Raw genomic sequence first — 19389 nt, 5'->3', positions numbered from 1 at the left:
ATGTTGGGTGATAATCTGCAGTGCTGGGTGCGTAAACCAAGGATTGTATATTTCCTATTGAAGTGATACTGTGTATGTTCAACAGCTTTTTACTAGTATATCACAGTTATAAGGAGATCAATGTAGTATAGTAGATAGAGCACTGAACTGAGAGCTGGGAATTCTAGGTTTGTTTACATCTCAGCTATGACTTTGGGCAGATCATTTCCCATGGCCTTGATTTCCTTCTTGGTACAATGAAGGGAATTGGGCTATCACTTCCAAAGTCGAATCCATCTGTAGTAGTCCATTATGTATTTCTACCACATAATGAGCTAAATAGTTCCTCTTCACTTTACATACTGGGTTAAGAATCTAAAGGGTCCTTAATGTGAACTTTAGATGAGAGAAAGCAAGACCAGTAAGTTAGTGAAACTGGAACAATGGTGCTTTGGAAAGTTCTCAAAGTAGGATTCAATTTGAATTACTTGAAACATTAATGAGAAATTACCTTCCTATTGGCATTATTTCATCCTGAGTTATTGTATTTGTCTTCAACAGCAATTGTACCAGACGTTAACAGACTATGATATTCGATTTTATATGTATGAGATTTTGAAGGTAAGACTTTTGATGGTGATTTGGGGAATAAGCTTATTATATTCAGATGACTTCTATTGCTGAAAGTAAGACCATCCTGAAAATGGTCCTAAAATTCTTAATTGCCCAACTATTGTACACAAAGCAAGAAGCTATAAGAAAACACATAAGTTTTTTTTTTAAAAATAAGTCTTCCAAATTTTAGTATTCTCTCCCCTCTTCCTCTTTTAAGTTCTCATGAAGTTGCTAAGAGGCAGATTTTGACTTTATATAGGGAAAAACTTTGTAACAATTAGAGGTACTACTGGAGTTACTGGCTCACTGGAGGTCTTCAAGAAAAGACTTGGTGACTATTTGTTAGGCATTGTTACAGAGACTGAATTATATGACCTCTGAAGTCTATTTTAACTGAGATTCTATGATTCTATATATTTGATTGGTCCTGTTGAGACTAAGTCAGCAAGAAATTTTACCTAGGAATCTCTTCTATGGTATTAAGTGGTACTGTGAGAACTTTATAAAACAGTAAGATATATCACTGATTTCATTGGGATGAGTACGGTGCAGCTCCCAACCCCCTCTTGGCTTATGGTAGACTTAGTATTTAATGAGTTGCTTTGGCCAAAAAACTCACCAGTTGGTGGTCAGCTTTCTGGTGATAAGCCTCTCCTTACTAGCCTAGATTGGTCTTTGGATGATAGGTGCACAGTTTATTATTCCTAGCCCATCCTTCAAACCTTTGCATCTTAGTGTAGGACCTAGCAAACCTTATGCCCAACAGGCATGGCTTTTCAGACCTCAAGATCATCTTTATGCCATACTATAGCACCTGAGTAAGCCTTTGTTAGAGGTTCTTTTATCAAGCCACAGAAATAGTAACTGGTTTTGTAACTGTCTAAAGAGTTTCAATTCCAAATTGAACCAAACATTTACTAAAGCACTTACTGTGTGTGAAATACTGTGCTGTGTGTCTTTGGAGGTACAGAGATGGGTAAGATACAGCCTTTATTCTTAAGAAATTGCCTTTTTTATATAATCTTATTTTCCTTAGTAGGTTTTTCAGTGGAATATCATTAACATAATTGTCATAAGAGCGTGGGTTATGGTAGGTTTGGAAGGTTTAAATCAGTGAACAATACGGTTTGGGCTGAAACAAGGCAATTGGGAGGTATCTGGGATATGTGATATGTATTGATGATCTCCACTATATTTTATTCATCCTTTGAAAATGTTATTTTCAAGATTAGGAAAGCTAGTTATGGCTAAAATTGTAGGCCCTTTCATAATTTTATTTGATAAACACCCCCCCACACCCATTGAAAGGATGTTATCAGGCAAATCAAGAGGAGATTATCTACTGTCCAGTTACTAAGAGATCATTGTCCCATGTTTTATTTAAACTAGTTCTTGGAGAGTGTTGATTGATAGTCAACTTTGATTCTTAAAATTAAGTTACCAAAGTACTTAGTCCCAAGTTAGGCCTAATAGACATAAGAACTCTTATTAGTTCAGAAGATATGACTGTCTCTTTTTATGTCCAGTGAGGATTCACCTACCAACTGTGGTAAACAGAACATGACAAGAGTGATGTCGAGGGAGATCATTGTAATGGACAGAATACTGGCTTTAGATCAGAGGACCAGCATTCAGATCAAGACACTGCTACTACCTGTATAACCATGGGCAAGGACTTTTATACCCTCCCCACCCCCATCCAATATCAGCTTCAGTTTCTTAACCTGTAAAATGAAAGGGATAGACTACATAGTCTCTAATGGCCCTTCCAACTCAACTAGTGATTCTGTACACAAAGATTTTAAAAAGGAAAAAAATGTTTGTATACCATTCCACATCCATAGTCCCTCACTTTTAAAAAGGGGATGAAATGGATGTTCCCATTTCTTCTCTAGAGCTCGAATGCTCTCATTCTACTGTCAAATCATGTCAAGTCAGCAAGCATTCATTAAGCACCTTCGTGCCAGGCACTGTTATAATAAACTTTGTGGATACAAAGAAATGCAAAACTCATAGGCCTCAATATGCTACAAATATACGAGACTTGTCCCCAGGAGGAGTGTTGGCCCAGTTTGCCCTTCAGAAAGGACAATAATTTGAGCAGCTCCTGTCAGCTGACTTAGAGAACTGTGTTGGCAAGTTCCAAAGGTTATAACACCCTCTACACCTTAGTTAGAATTTGGACACTGCTACATTGTGATGTGGCAGATCCTTGCTTGAAAACAATATTTCTTTTACTTACTAAGAAGACAGTGTGAAGTCTCTACTCTTGGAGTCAAAAGGCCTGGGTTCTCATCATGGCTGTGCCACTAATTTACTTTGAGACATTTGTGAAAGTTACTTTACCTCTCAGCTACAATTTCTTCATCTTTAAAAATGCAGGTTATACTTGCATTGTGTATCTCACTAGACTAGAAGTGTGGTGGTGTTAAGAAAAGTCCTTTGCAAACCTTGAAATACTTTGGAAATGTGAATTATTTCATTAAATATAAACCTTTTTAGGAGCACAGGTATCTGTCAGTCACAATGCTGCCAAATGCACAAAACTAGTGTATGTGTATCTATCAGAATTACAGTGCTATCCTTGAATAAACTAGGGTATAGGGGCTATAAATGTGGTATAGTTGAAAGAGTACTAGACCTAGCAACCAGAAGAATCCGGGTTTTAATATGTCTCCCCTTTATCCTTATACCAACTCCTGCTCTCTTTCTGAGGCCTCAGTTTTCTTATTTTGTACAATGACAGGAGATTGGACTACATGGCCTCGGAGCTCTCCTTTGGCTCTCTGTTCTGGGGCTACTTGTGACATTTTCAGTATCCTAAGGTCCCTTTCAACTCAAAGGCTCTGTGTTCTCTTTCAATTTTAACATTCTGTGATTTTGATTACTGCCAAAAAAGATAAACCATTCAGGTGGTCTGTGTCAAAACTATTGAAGAGTTAGCACTTCGACGGACAAGTAGTTGTTTACATTTGAGTTTTTACTTATAGGTGAGTTTTCCTAGAAGTGTCAAGACTTCCTGAGAGGGAAGATTGATAGGAATACAATAGTGGACACTTGGGCTTCTAGAACTGAACCGAGATATAAGTTAGCAATGTAATTTCATAGATTGATCCTTTTCTTCTTTTACACATTCTCTCTGCAGGCCCTGGATTATTGTCATAGCATGGGGATTATGCATAGAGATGTTAAACCTCATAATGTCATGATCGATCACGAACACAGAAAGGTATAAAGCAGCAAACTAAGATTTCATTTGTTTTCATGATCAGCTCCAACATCCACTTTCAACTGCAACATGTTGAAGCCGTCATTGCTGGGGATAAAAATATAAGAAGAGAGTCAGTGTGATGAACAGGAAAGAGTTTTGAGCTAGGAATCGGAAGACCTGGGTTCTTATTCCAAATCTGTCAGTAAAAATCTGTGAGATCAAGTCATCCAGCCTACTTTTTTGGTGCTTCCATTTCCTCACATGTATAGTGCATTTAATAATACCTAACCTGCCTAACTTACAGGGTTGTTTTGAGAACCAAGAGTATATGAAAGTGTTTTGCAAATGATAAAGTGCTAAATGTGTTTAATATGGATGTATATGTAGAGCCTGTATCAGATTGTATGCCCTCTTGAGGAGGGAAGGGAACAGGAGAAAATTGAAAACTCAAAAGCTTATGAAAGTGAATTTTGAAAACTAAAAATAAATTAATTAAAAATAAAAAATAATTATAAAGTGATACTAATCGCATATTTATCTCGATCTTTATTATTACAAAGGGTTCTCATATTGATTGTTTCATTTGATCCTTACAATATCTTATAAAGCAGGCAGGGTAGTTATCATTGCCTTTCTTTTAAAGATAAAGCAGTTGAGGCATAGAGAAGTTATGGCTTTCCCAGGGTCACACAGCTAATAAGTAAACAGAGACAGGGCTAAATCCTAAAACTTTTTGATTCCTAGTTTCATTGTTCTTGCCATCATATGCTGTTTTTTAAGAGAAAAGGATGAAGATTTTTGGGATTTTTTACGTAAGACTTTTTACTAAAGAAATACAAATAAGTAAACTAATACCTACTAAACATGTCTCTGGGAAATATTTGATTGAGTCATCCTTTGGGCAAAAGTTGTATAACATTAAGTTTCTTGCGACAAGCAAGTTGGTTACTTGGAGACATGTGATAATTCCCATCTGTTGTATGCTTTAAGGATGATGGGCAACTAGTGTAATGAACTAGTATCTAGTGCCATAGTACATAAATAGCCTTAAAAATGCTTACAATGTGGAGAACACTACGAAGCACTGGGGGGGAGTTTTGGGTACTGTAACAATGGGATGTATGTGTGCATGTGCACACCTGCCCTTATGTGCAAAGGTAACAAGTGCAAATAAAAGATTCATATCAAGTACTATGGGTCTCACATTTGAAAAGGAAGTGATTACTGCCCAGATGAAAGAACAAGACCGCCTGTGGAGAAAGTGGTAACTGATCTAGGCCTTTGAAGCTAGTGAAGGATTTCAAGAAGTGTTGTGTGGTATGAGACTATTCCTGATGTGGAGGACAATGAGGGCAAAGGCATAGAAGGCATCCAAAACAGCACCTTGTTCAGTGTGGCTGAAATGTAATTCTGAAGGGAAGGAGTCATGCAGAAGTGGAAAGGCACAGTTGAACTTTCATTCAGAAACTGATTCTTCACAAGCACAGTTCTCTTATGTGTATTGGGGTGTGGTGGTGGTGGATGTTTGTCATTTGAGATCATGTTGCCTCCACTGATTATTTTCTGCCTTGGAGGGGGACTGTTTTGTTTAGAGTTACTTTTTCAAAGACCCCCAAATTGATGTTATTTCTCCCTTTTTTTTTTCCTAGCTGCGACTAATAGACTGGGGCTTGGCTGAATTCTATCATCCTGGCCAAGAATATAACGTCCGAGTGGCTTCACGGTATTTTAAAGGTCCTGAGCTTCTTGTAGACTATCAGGTGAGAGGTACAAATGAGACTCAAATTGGGAGTGTTGATTATATGTGAAGGATCGTTAGTTTATGCCAACACAGATGGCTCTTAATTGGTTCTTTGCAATCATGCCTTGCTGCTTCTACCTGGTTAAAAACTAAACCTGATTACCCACAAATTGTTCACCATACTCTGACCTAGTGATCATAAATACATAGAGCGTTAGGGTTGTATACTCAACTTTGTTCAAACTGCTGAATGCATAAATCCCCCATGTAAAATAAAGTACTTAGTGAGATGGAAAAAGCATTGTATTTAGAGTCAGAGGATCTAACTCAGGGCCTTGTCTTTGCTACTTGCTTACTTTTGAGAACCTGCGCCCCCCTCCGCCCCTATAAACAAACAGACAGATAAATAAATAAAACCACTGAGCTTTAGTTTCCTTATCTTTTTTGCTTTTTGGTGAGGCAATTGGGGTTAAGTGACTTGCCCAGGGTCACACAGCTACTAAGTATCAAGTGTCTAAGGCCATATTTGAACTCGGGTCCTCCTGACTCCAGGGCCGGAGCTGTATCCACTGCATCACCTAGCAGCCTCTAGTTTCCTTTTCTTTGAATAAGTGGATTGTCAGTCTACCTTTCCCTCGGTCTTGCAATCTTAAACCCTGTTCTTCACCCATACTGAAAACTCCAATCCCTCAGCCTCTCAGTTCTTTCCCAGACATAACCTTGCACTAACTATAACCTCCTCGTTTTCCCCTTTTGACCCCTTGGTGAACCAGTTCAACTCTACAATATACTCATCTCTTGAGTCCCTTACTCCTTTATCCTATCACCTGTCTTGCCCCTGCCAAGCCTGACTTGTATTTCTACTCTCCTCATCCTTCACTGTTACCTGTGTGCTGCTGAATGAAACAAGAAAATCACGAAACCAAACTGACTGGTTCTACTGCAAATTAATGTTACACAGCCTCAACTGTGTCTTCACTGCTGCAAGACAATTTTTTTTCCTGTACTCACCACAGCAGCTCTTCCAAACCTTTTCAGACCTCCCATGGCTCCCTCTCCTACCATTCTCTCAACTGAGAACCTTGTCTCATGTTTTACTGAGAAAAAAAAAGAGTTTTCATTAAAAGCTTCTTCTCCCCTCCCCCTCATCTCATGTTACCCAGATGCTTTCCACCAGTATCTGCTCTACCCCATCTTACATGAAGAAGTAGCCCTTCTCCTTGCTAAGACTAACTTCTCTAACATGTATCCCATTCCATCCTCTCTTCTCCAGCTGATTCCCTCTTATTACTACTCTCTTACCCTAAGTTTCTCCCTGTCTGCTATCTACTTCCACATTTCCTACAAATATATCTACTCTGTTCACTCCTGGATCCCATCCATCCTTCCTAATTATCCCATATCTCTCCTTCCACTTGTGGTTAAACTCCTAGAAAAGCCTCTGCTGCTTTTCCTCTTATTCAGCTCTCTGCACCCTGGCTTCCAGCCTCATCATTTCACTGAAACTGCTCTCTTCAAAGTTAGCAATAGTATTTTAATTGCCAAATCTGATAACATTTTTTCAGTCTTGTTCCTTCTTCTGTATAATCTTTGACATGTTAATCACCTTTTTTACCTTGATACTCTCTTCTTTCTGGGTTTTCTTGATACCACTCTCTCCTAGTTCTCCTACCTATCTGACTGCTACTTCTCAGTGTCCTTTGCTGTATCTTTGTTCAGGTCACACCTACTAACCCTGAATGTCCCCCAGGGCTCTGTTCTGCGTCTTCTACTCTTCTTCTTCTATATTATTTCAGTTGATGATCTCATCAGTTCCCATGGATTCAGTTATCATCTCTGTGCTGATGATTCTCAAATGTACTTATCAGATGTACCCATCTAGCCTTAACCTTACTTCTGACCATCAGTCTGACATCTCCATCTACCTATCTAGTTAGATATCTAGTTAGACAGCTTAAACTCTATATGTCTAAAACTGAACTCATTTTTCTCCCCAAACCCTCCATTCTTCGCTTCCTTAATAACGTCAAGGACACCACTATTGTCCCTATCACTCAGACTTGCAACCTACCTGTTACTCTCTACTCTCCATATCCAAGCTGTTGGTGAGACTGGTTAATTTACCTTACTAACACCTCTCAAAACTTCTTCTGTTCTCTGACACTGCAACTACCCTGATGAAGACTCACCGCCTCATGCCTAGACTATTGCAGTAGTCTGCTGGTTGGTCTCCTTGCAATAAGTCTCCCTGCTCCTCACCCCCACTCCAGTCCATCGTCCACTTCGTGGTCACAGTGATCTTCCTATTGCGCAGGTCTGATAATGTCACACGCACGCGTGCACACACACACCACACACACAAAACATATCGCCACCCCCAACAAATAAATTCTAGGGACTCCGTGTAATTTTCAGCGTCAAATACAAAATCCTCTATTTGGTGTTCAGAGCCCTTCATAACTTAACCTCCTCTCTCCTGCCTCTTCTTTTCAGTCTTCTTACATCTTACTCTGTGATCAGTGACATTTGCCTCCTCAGTGATTCTAGAACAAGACATTCCATTTCCTGATTCTGCTCATTTTCACTCACTGTCCCCCAGGCCTAGAAAGCTCTTCCTCTTCATCTCTCCCTCCTCTCCTGTCTTGCTTCAAGTCCCACCTAAAATTCTTGAAGAAGAGACTGTCTTTTACCTTTCTTTGTATCTCCATTACTTAGCACAGTACCTGGCACATAGTAGGTGCTTAACAAATGTTTTTTGACTGACTAGAAGCTCTTTAAGGGTCCTGCTATTTCTGAATATTCTGACCTTCTAGTTATTGAAGATGCATTTCCTCGTGAGACATCCTATCCCAATGTCAAGCAACTCAAATTGTTTGAAAGTTCTTCATTATATTTCATAATCTGCCTACTTGTTGCTTCAAACCTTTGGTCCTACTTCTCATCTCTGGAGCCAAGAGGAACAAGTCTAACCACTCTTCTGCATGAACAGTTCTTCATATACTTGAGCGCATCTTTCATCTCCCAATAACTCAGGATAATAAAATTTTAGAATTGGAGGAGACCTTAAATATCAAGTCAAACACTCCTTTCTGCGCATGTGGAAATTGAGACTCAAAGTAATTTTTTCTAGATCACACAATTGACTTACAATAAAGCTGGAACTAAAACCAAGGTCTTCTCACTCCCAGGGTGACATTCTTTCCAGTACTTCATCTCCTCTTTGATTTATATATCCCTAGTTTGACCCATTTCACATGTGAAATTCCACTAACTTCAATGAACAGAGTACCTACCACATGAAGAACCTGATGAAAAGAATGTGTTTGTATTTGATCCTAAACTTATGGGAATAATATAAGATATTGTAACTAAATCAGTAGTACCTACCAAATCTGAATTAGAAATGTAGGTATCATACATGTGAATCTTTAGATTAGCACTTTTTTCCTAACTCTATGTCTGTTGAATTCAGTGCCCTTCCTCCTTACTAAGTTATGGTCAGCTGACATTTTAGATTTATCAAATGCTTTATAAATTCTAAGTGGAACTTAATACACAACCCTAGGAACCTTGTTAAAGATTGGACCAAGTTAATCATGAACAAGGCCAAAGGATTTCTGTATTCTCTGTTCTTTTGTGCAGATGTATGATTACAGTTTGGATATGTGGAGCTTGGGTTGTATGTTGGCAAGCATGATCTTCCGGAAGGAGCCATTTTTCCATGGACATGACAATTATGATCAGGTGATATGCTATGACATGTATTTGCTATCAGGAAAACACCATTTCTTGAACTGAAATTTGCAAGCATCACGACTGGAAATATCTCCCCAAACATTTTCACAGATTTTATGTTGAATGTTTAAAGGGTTAATTTGGTTTTTTTTTATCAATCTTGTCCTGTCTCTTCCTATAGAAGGGGTGAGATGGTGTTTTGATAGAACTAGGGAGAAAGGAGCTTCTCTTGCTTTATGTCTACTAATACAAGTATATCTCACCTAATGTCATTAATTGGTCCTGTAAAAATACACAGTTGGACAAAACAAAAGTCACTGAAACATTCCACAAGTAGCATGTCTATTCCCATGAAGTAAGCAGTGAGACAACAGACTGACATGGGGAGGAGGGGCAGAGTTAATGCCACCGAGGGTTCAAGCACTAACTCAGACTGTTGTTGACCAGTTGATTGTACTTGAGGTAAACAGAGGTATGCCTGTAATAATAGCTTCGTTTATATGAACATTTTATGTAATCTACCTCATTTGATCATCATGCCAATCCATTGAGTTATAGCTTAAGGTACAGAGGTCATAGAAATTTAGACCTTAAGTAGGCACCTTAGAGATCATCTACTCCAACCTTCTCATTTTACAGACAAGGAAGCATAAGATCCAAAGAAGTAAAAATGACTTGTCCAAAGTCACATAAATGAGTAGCAGAACCAGGATTTGAATACAGCTTCTCTGACTTCAAATTGAGTAGTATTACAGTCCCTATTTTACAGATAGACTTGCTCAGAGTCTCACAGCTAGTATAAGTGATATGTTAAGTGAAAAAATAGTACTGGATTGAGAATTAGGAAACTTGGGTTCTAAATCCTGGTTTTGTCACTAACTGGCTATGTGATCTTGAATAATTTATCACTTGACCTCTGTAGACTCATTTTCTTACCTGTCAAATAAAGATGTGCATCTCACATCTTAAACATCACAAATGTAGCTTATCTGACCCTGGGATATGATTGACTTGAGATTTTTAGCAAAATATCTTTTTAAAAATTAGCTCGCACATGTGAAAGAGTGTTAGTAGGACCTAACCACCTTCTCTTGTGGAATTATTTGGGACCTCCTGACTCTATAAAAGTAGATTCTCATTCATGAGTCTACTGGAGTAAAAACCAAGAGCCACCATCAGTGATAAAAATCTGGAATCATAAAAAGATGTGTACTGACACCTACAGATCTCAAGAAGAGTCTTTTGAATGCTGATATTCTCACTAGCTTGATCAAAGTTGTTCTATGGCAGTCTTTATCCATGAAAGGATTAGTTACTGATCCTAGGATTTTTCCATTCTCTTTTGACCATAGCACCTATTTTTTCAAGTGTTCCTAAAAGAGTGTGTGTGTGTGTGTGTGTATAAGGATTGGCACCATGTTTAGTCTGCCTAGTAAATACTGTGGCTAGCAGGTTTTTACAGGTCAATGTGAAAGTCTGCCATTTTCCTCCACCTCCTTAAAAAATGTGGGTAACTCCATTGGTTTTAGAAATAGGATATAATTGGTAATCCCCTTTCAGTTGATTAGTCTTATCTTTATGCATATGCTTATGTTGTGTTTTGTTTTTTGTTATTTAACTTAGTTGGTAAGGATAGCAAAGGTGCTGGGGACAGAAGACTTATATGACTATATCGACAAGTACAACATTGAACTAGATCCACGTTTCAATGATATCCTGGGCAGGTAAGTCAGAAAAGGAAAGACATTGTTGGGCTGAGGCAAGGAGGGTTGGCTTTTTTTTTTTCTCAGAAGGAAATCTTGACCATTATAGACTAAGGAAAAACAGTTAAGTTCTAGTTGCCCACATTGCTCCAGTGCTGCAGCACACTATATACAGGAAACATATTTTTAAAAGTGTGGTTGGGACTGAATGGCAGTTTTCCAACCCTAAAGTGACTAGTGTTATGTTTGGAAATGGAGCGGAAAGAGCACTGAACTATGAATAAAAAGACCCTCAGTTCTAGGCCTAGCACTACTACTTCCTCACTATTTGACCTTGAGCAAATCACTTCTCTTGAGTTCCAGGTTCCTTCTCTCCAAAATAAGTGGGTTGGACTAGATGATCCTTAAGGCCCTTTCTAGCTCTATTGTTACCTGTTTGGTTTCATTTTCAGCGAATGAAATCTGTATTAAAAGCTCAGTAAATTCAGTCACATCCTCATATTCACTTAACCTGCTGCTTCAAAATAGATAGCTGTCGAGGAAGGAGCGAAAAGAAACTACATGCTCTGAATTACAACTCTGTACCTTACATATAGGAAATTGGTTCTTCATCACTAGGGATTACATAAGAGTATCTTATAATTGCGTATTAAAATGAAAGTTAGAGTCTTTTGGAGCTAGACTGTCATTGGGCAAGGGATAAATATAGCCATTGCTGAAATTTAGTGTTAATATTAGGAGAGAGAAAAGGGCAGATTTCATGAGTCTCCCCTATCTGTGTTAGCATATGACCCCCTGAAGTAACTTGATTATTGTTGATTCCAGAAATATGTAAGTCAGTTTTTCTTCCCCCCAACAACATATACTTCATATTTTCAATTTATTTTGTTGCCACCAAGTGGCAAGAATAGAGTAAAACTGTCCTTGGAGTCCAGTAGCAACTGTTGATAATTTTGATCACTTTGCCACAGGCTCAGCTCCCGGCTCTCTAAGGAGAAATGAAACCTCTCACCAACAGTTGTACTTGTCTAATTGTTGTCTTCCTTCGTTGCTCTTCAGGCACTCCCGTAAGCGATGGGAGCGTTTTGTTCACAGTGAAAACCAGCACCTGGTCAGTCCAGAAGCCCTTGATTTCTTGGACAAACTGCTGCGATATGATCACCAGTCACGACTCACGGCAAGAGAGGCCATGGAACACCCTTATTTCTGTGAGTAAAATCTTCTAAATTCTTTTCCCTCGTGATCCTGTGACTCCTGCCACCCTAACAACAAAGTCCTTGTGGGTTATACTTTTATTTGGCAATCTGATCACTGGTTAGAAGAGTTCAGAACAAACTAGTAGCATTATATTTATTGTTCCTCTCATGAGACTATAATGATAAAGGTAGTTTGGTACAGTATAAATAAAGATCATTGAACCATGAATCAGGTTCACTAAGGTTTCTGTAGTACTGGCTCTGCAGCTCAAGAGCTTTGTGACCTTTTGCAAGTCATTTGTGTCCTCCTGGACTTCATTTTCCTCTCTAGAATCATTGTTAGGTAAGGAGAACTAGATGATAAATGAGAATCCTTCCAGTTCTAAATTCCTTTGTGTCTATGAGAAGTAGGATATATCAAAAAAAAAATGTGGAACTACAAATCACATTAAGTTGTTTTTTTTAACTGTGCCATAATTTGTATGTGAAGAGAATGATTACCTACAGTATCTGAATGAAACAACCCATGGAGTGGGAATCAAAAGACCAGGCTCTGCCATTACCTTACCTTGTGGCCTTGAGCAACAGTAATACTAGTAGCCAACATTTATATGGCACTTTTAAGGTTTCCAAAAGTGCTTTACAATCTTTCTCTGGGCCTCAGTTTTCCCCTCTAAAATGAAGGGATTATATCAGATGATTAAAAAGCTCGGTCCCTTCTAGTTATAACATCCTGTATTCCTGAGAGTTAGTTCTGCCAGACCTTAACATTATATAACATCCAGAAATCTAACTTGTCATGTTTTACAAGTTTATAGCTTCTTTGGAATTATTGTTCTAAGAGTAGTATAGTGATGTCTCTGCTGAACTACATACACACTTCAACTCCAAATCCTTTTTTTTTTTTTCTTCTGAGGCAATTGGGGTTAAGTGACTTGCCCAAAGTCACTTAGCTAGTGAGTGTTATGGGTCTGAGGGTGGATTTGAACTCAAGACCTCCTGACTCCAGGGTCAGTGCTCTATCCACTGCACCACCTAGCTACCCCATTGTCGCATTTCTTGCAAAGATAACTGGCCTCAAATAGGCATCAAATATGTATACCATGCCCCAGACACCTCCATCCTTAGATTTCAGTAAAACTAACCTTATCTCTGTTAAATTCATGTAAGATATTTAGCAATTGTCAAATAGTATAGTACTAGGTGCTATGAAGTACTGTTCTAGCCAAAATGAATAATGTTTGCTTTATTGAAGCCTATAAAGACCTGCGTGACCAAAAAATAATCATACCATGTGGTTTAAGAATAAAGTTTAACAATGGGGAAGAAATTTTCTTTTATTTTACTTATATGTGATTCAGGGTGTCTCCAAATTTAATCATACAACTAAGTTACTTGAAAAGCAGAACCTCAACCAATAAATAGCTAGTATTTATATATCATTTTAAGGTTTACAAAGCACTTTATATGTTATCTCATTCAGTCCTCACAACAACAACGTGAGGCTGCTACCGTTATTACCTGAAAAATGGGGATAATAACAGTAGCAGCCTCACAGTGTTGTTGTGAGGACTTGTCCAGGGTTGGACAGCTAGTAAGTTACTGAAGCAGAATTCAAACTTGATCCTTAATTCTAAGTCCTAAGTTACACCAAGCTGCCATATATAAATATGTTCATATGTGATATAGCAGATGATCACAAGAATATAATAATAATAGTTAAAATCTATATAGCTCATTAAGGTTTGCAGTGTGCTTTACAGATGTTCTCATTTTATCCTCATATTAGATCCTGTGAAGCAGGTGTTATTATTATCCCTATGTTATATATGAGGAAACTGAGTCAAGTAGCAGTTATGTGGCTTGCCCAGGTGTCTGACTGAGGCAGGACTCAAACTTGAATCTTCCTGACTCCCAAGTGCAATGTTCTATCCCACTGTACTATGTATATGCCCCATATAAAGAGAAAGAAAAATAGCATCAACAAAATGAATCTAAACACTATGCCTTGACTAAACTTGGCTCCTGAGAATATTGGGAAAATACCCTTCTTTTCCTTTTTGCAGAGGTTGGGGACTCTGAATGTGAGTGGAATATTGTGTAAATTCTTAGCCACAATTGATTTGTTTGGTTGGCTGAACTGCTTTTTTTCTCTCCTTAAAATCTTTGTTAAAAGAGAGGACTTGCTAAATAGGAGAGGTGTGAGTCAGGATATTTAGAAATGAGGATGATGTAAAAACAAAACATCAAGAATTTTAATTTTAAGGGATTAGTCACTTAAAAGTCATATAATCTCAGAGATGATAGTCCAAATTAGAACATTCCTGATACATGATCAGTCTCTATTGGAACACCTCCAGGAAGGGGGAATGTGTTTCTATTTTAGGATAATCTTGATTTGTTAAGCTTGTGTCAAGCCAGAATTTGCCTCCTTATAGCTTTCAGCAGCAAGACATAGTTCTTCCCTTTCTAGAACTATGAAGAACCAGTTTGCTACTTCATACATAAAATCCCCAGACTGTATTCAAACAAAACAGAACTTAAACATATTGTCTCTTTCATAGACCCAATTGTGAAGGACCAGGCTCGGATGGGCACATCCAACATGCCAAGCGGCAGCACTCCTGTCAGCACCGCCAACATGATGTCAGGTCAGTTCTTCTGGTATCTTAGGGAAGAGAGTGGTGGATTTTTATATCCTTCCCCTTCTGGATGCTGTTATTAGCATCAACAAATGATTCCTGCAAGTCATCTTTAGAAAGGAGTAATTAATTACCAGAGGCTTCAGCTCACTTGTAAAGGGTAGGGAAAATTATATGACTTTCAGAAACGGAAATAGAAAATTTAGAAGGGAAAGGGGAAGAGATAACGGTGGTATTTTTATTCCACTGGGTATTGTTTCCCTCTTTGGGCTCCATAATTCCTAGTAGGGAGCAGACATTGAGAATGAGCCTAGCTATTAAACATCATCTTCATTGCTCAATGTTGCCAACTCCTTAGCTGAGTGGGTGGAAGAACCTTTATAAAAGGTAGGACAAGATTATTCAAAGGAAGCCATAGCTGTTGATCTTAGGAATGTTACTATTTGTTAATACATATACTTGGGATTGGGGGTGGATGGCCACCCAGTCTATTCAGGAAAGGAGGAGACCTACCAAGATCTCAATCCCACCTGGAATTTATTATCTGTTTTATTTAGTCTGTTGGCTGGTCTTGCTTCTCCTTCAGCTGCAAGGACAAAACAGCAGATTTGCTTAGAGCCAAGGCCAAATACTAGTAAATCAGGAGCAGAAACTATCTTACTCTGTCTTGTTCATACTGGTCATTAGCATGAGAGTTGGGTACCATCTAACCTGACTTTTTGTAAGGTTTTATTTATTCACGTTCTTTTAAATGCTTGTAAAAGCCTTTGAGAGCTCATTTATTGGTTTTGTGTCACATTAAGAGAAATTAGAGGAATAATTCCAAGCAAGGCATGATGTGGTCTCATGACCAAAAAAAAAAAGAAAAAAAGAAGAGGTCATGTTCCAGTGGAATTTGGGGATAGTAGAGGTAAAAATAAAGCTGAGTTAGGCTGGGTCAGGTAGAATAGAAGTGAGGATACACACATCTCCTGGCAGGGCTAGAGCCAGACTCCAAATTGTATTTTAATATGGTACAATGTGGCATTCTATATGAGCCTCTTTATTCAAAGAGACTGTGTGGTCAAACACCAAAGAGAAAGCAATAAAGTCCATATTTAGAAATTATTTGATTGAGACAGCCTTAAAATTTCAGATATGCTGATTAGAGGTTAGGGGACGTCAAGCAGAATCAGAACCAAATTCCACTTTAACTTAGAGTTTCCAAAGCATAGTCACTTGAAGCCGTTTTCATTGACATTTAATAATGCTAACCCAGTCTTCTCCATGAGTGTGTCAAACTTTGGAAGAAAGGTTCCACGCCACCCAGTGATAGAAGCTTCCATCTGGTCACGATCCCTAGCTTATTCTCTGTTATTTGGTTTCAGGGATTACTTCAGTGCCAACCCCTTCACCACTTGGACCTCTAGCAGGCTCGCCAGTGATTGCTGCTGCCAACCCTCTGGGGATGCCAGTTCCAGCTACCGCAGGCGCTCAGCAGTAATGACGGCCTCTGTCTCCTGATGCCTGAGCAGAGCCGGGCGGGGGAGGGGGTTCCGCTCCATCTCTCCCTTTGATGCAGTTGTGCCTGGCAGGGGAGGGGATGGAACACTTCGGAGGCGCCGTGTCTGAACAGTTGCTTGTGGATTTATAGTAGTTCAGTCATTATAAAAAATTATTATAGGCTGATTTTTTTCTTTTTTTCTTTTTTTTTTTTTTTTTACTCGAACTTTTCGTAACTCGGGGGATTCCCTGAAAAATTTCCTGCAGATGGATTTTTCGGACAATTCCCTGCCCCCCCCCCCCAACCCAACCCCAATCCCAGCTCTTCATCTCAAGAACAATGATGAACCATCCCTTTTCCTGGCTGTTGCATTTAGCTGGAAATCTCTTCCAGTTCCCACCATTACTCCTCCACCAGCCCACACCTTGGGAGGTCTGTTGTCTTTGTGCTCTTCTCCAGAGATTACCAAAATACAGCTTTTCCAGGGAAGCAGGAAGGAAGGGGAAGGAGGAAGAGGGCCCAATTCTTTATAGTAATGTACTGGTCACTTTAACACTCAACTCCAGAGGAGCTGGAATCCAGTAGGGTACACTGACCCAACCAATGGAACACAGTCACATAGATGTTGAAAGTTTACCCAAAGTGCATACAGGTCCTAAAAACCTCCACTTAGTCTGAATCATGTCTTATTGACCTAACCCTAAATTCAGCTCACTTGCATGTAATTTTAGTTTGAAAGTTTAGTTTGAAAATTAAACAGTTGCCCTGCCTTCTTCCCCTCTGCCTCCCCAGTCTTCTTCCTTTATTCCCCTTCCAGTCAAGGTTCCCTAGTAGAGTTGACTGTGCTATAGGTAAGATCTTTTTTCACATGGCAGATGAGGGGTGGGGGAGACAAGGAGAAACCTTCCCTGATTTTTTTACTTGCAATTTTGCATTAAATTTGTTACTGGGTATAACCGCTTGCCTTTTTTTAAAAAAAGAACAACAAAAACCCCAAAACGTTGTTTATACCAATTTCATGCTAGTGGCTGTTAAAGAGCTAGAGCTGATGGGACATCAGACCACACCAAGTAACATTTGGAGGCTTCTTTTCCCCCCATTTGCCCCTTTCCCTCACGTGCCATCCAGTGAGAACACCTGTGACCTCAGTCTCATAAATATATGCTGAGGGGCAGGAGCAAAGCAAAGTCTCTCTAAATGAAAGTGAAGCAGTAGATCCGTAGTTGTGGAACAATATTAACTGTTGACAACGACAAAGCACCCTTATTTCAGCCCTGCTCCACATTCCTTGCTGTGTGTATATATATATACTACTTTGTCCTTCCTCTGTGAAAGATCCAGTGTTGGAATTCTTTGGTGTAAATAAACGTTTGGTTTTATTTATCAAGGTTAGATTTAAGTCCCTGTGTAAAGATCTTGCTGGATGGGTGTGTCACTTTACACTGAAGGGGCCTGCAGCCAGCCCTTTATGGATTGGGGGAAGCAACCTCTTCCATTCTCTCACCCACTTTGAATGATACTGGGCAGTGCATAGAAGCCTTCTAGAAACATCAAGCCAAAATGTTGGGGAATAAGGATACTTTGCCATAAAACTCCTTTTGTGTCTCAGCCATGCCAGGATTTGGGATGGGAAAAGGGTGCGTGGTGTGTGTGTGTGTGTGTGTGTGTGTATATGTATGTGTGTGGATACACTCTGCACTGTAACCTAGCCACCAAACTTTATTGGGTGCACCATTGGAGAAGCCTAGTTTTTTAAGCACAATGACAAAGCATCAGCTCTGGATTTTCTCCCCTTATCCCATTGCAGTAGCTGCTTTTTTCAGGGTCAGGAATTCTTTGCCAATCCCTCCTCAAGCCCTAAAGTCTATTTTCCCTGACCTTCAGTGGTTCCACAAGCCTCTCACTTGAGTGTCGTGTGTAAGCAGTTGCTTGGGTTGTTCTATTTAATAAACTTGTCTAACTTTATAACCCATTTTTGCTTCAGTGAATGTACTGAGGTATAGTAGTGGTAGTAAGTAGTGAGTACTGGAGCTTGGAGGAGCAATAGGGTTTAAAAGGAGAAAATTGTGGCCTCCTTTTTATCTCACTATATGAAGCCAAGGGAGAGCTGAAGGGGAGAAATTCCTAATGCACATCAGTGTACTTTTATTCCCCATGACCACTTGGAGTAAATATTTATTATACTTTTACCTATTTAGGCCCTAAAATGATGTGAAAGCTACCATGTTGACTGTGCACAGGAACAGATGGCACCAACCATTGTGCCAGGGATGCAACTCGTGATTAGGTTTTGCACTGAATTGTGATTTAAACAGGACTCTTTCTAAGGAACTCTTCTCTTTTTCAAAAGGGGAGGGAGAGTTGTCAATATTCATTTCCTCCTAGTTCAGAAAATGTAGTTGTAGCTGAGGTTGATGAGGGCAGCTACAAACAGCTGGAGGTTCTAACACCCATCAGCCTTACAAGGAATTGAAACAAGCCTGGAAGGAATGCCACCCATGGGCTTTTTTTTTACAAAAATAAATAAGCAAAAAAAAAAAATATGCTACTTTAGAGCCACTGCACATGCATGAATCTGGAAAGAGGAAAGAGAGTTTAACACAAGAGGCTGGGGTGGGTGGGTGGGCAGGTGGGCAAGGGTTTGCAGAGTAACAACTTCTGTGTTGTAAATTACCTCATCTGTACACCTTGTATTGGAGCACATTTCTCAGCATTCCCTGCGTCTTTGCATTGCATTTGATAGCAGGAAATTGGATGCCAATATGTGAAAGTTTTGTTGGCAATTACTTCTAAAGGTTTTTTAAAAGCATATTTTTTTAACCTTGTTTGAAGTGTGCCCCCTCACCCCCTTTTTTAGTTAAGTCAGAAAAAAAATTTCTTGGTTGTAATTGTATTGTAATTGATCTAACTAAAAACCTAACTGTGCTGGGAAGAAGTTGTGCCATGGAGGTCTTTAATTTTTTTTTTTTAATAAAAACATTTAAACAAATGAAATGTCCCCAGAGCCTGAGTAAATAAATACACTTTTCTCTATCTGACTTCGAATGCAGAGAAAGTGCACTGGATTTGAGAGGTAATGTTTTG

The 19389-nt window shown here is 39.1% G+C and overlaps 1 protein-coding gene across 4 annotated transcripts in view; it reads left to right on the top strand.

The window, feature by feature from the left end:
- Window positions 1-16512, top strand: part of LOC114047051 (casein kinase II subunit alpha) — a 52953-nt gene extending 36441 nt beyond the window's left edge. For 3 of the 4 annotated variants that reach the window (XM_027867727.1, XM_027867729.1, XM_027867728.1), the window contains 8 exons: window positions 541-600; window positions 3740-3823; window positions 5455-5565; window positions 9189-9290; window positions 10905-11005; window positions 12044-12192; window positions 14745-14831; window positions 16190-16512. In XM_027867727.1, the coding sequence (XP_027723528.1) occupies window positions 541-600; window positions 3740-3823; window positions 5455-5565; window positions 9189-9290; window positions 10905-11005; window positions 12044-12192; window positions 14745-14831; window positions 16190-16305 (810 nt within the window). In that variant the 3' untranslated portion in view covers window positions 16306-16512. The remainder of the gene's footprint in view (window positions 1-540; window positions 601-3739; window positions 3824-5454; window positions 5566-9188; window positions 9291-10904; window positions 11006-12043; window positions 12193-14744; window positions 14832-16189) is intronic. The other variant, XM_027867731.1, reaches the window with a different exon arrangement.
- Window positions 16513-19389: the final 2877 nt, after the last annotated feature.

Source organism: Vombatus ursinus, unplaced genomic scaffold, assembly GCF_900497805.2.
Source record: "Vombatus ursinus unplaced genomic scaffold, bare-nosed wombat genome assembly UNPS02014786.1, whole genome shotgun sequence".
In the NCBI taxonomy this organism is placed as follows: Eukaryota; Metazoa; Chordata; class Mammalia; order Diprotodontia; family Vombatidae; genus Vombatus; species Vombatus ursinus.
The sequence above is the reverse complement of the archived record's forward strand: the minus strand, read 5'-3'. Positions and strand labels throughout refer to the sequence as shown.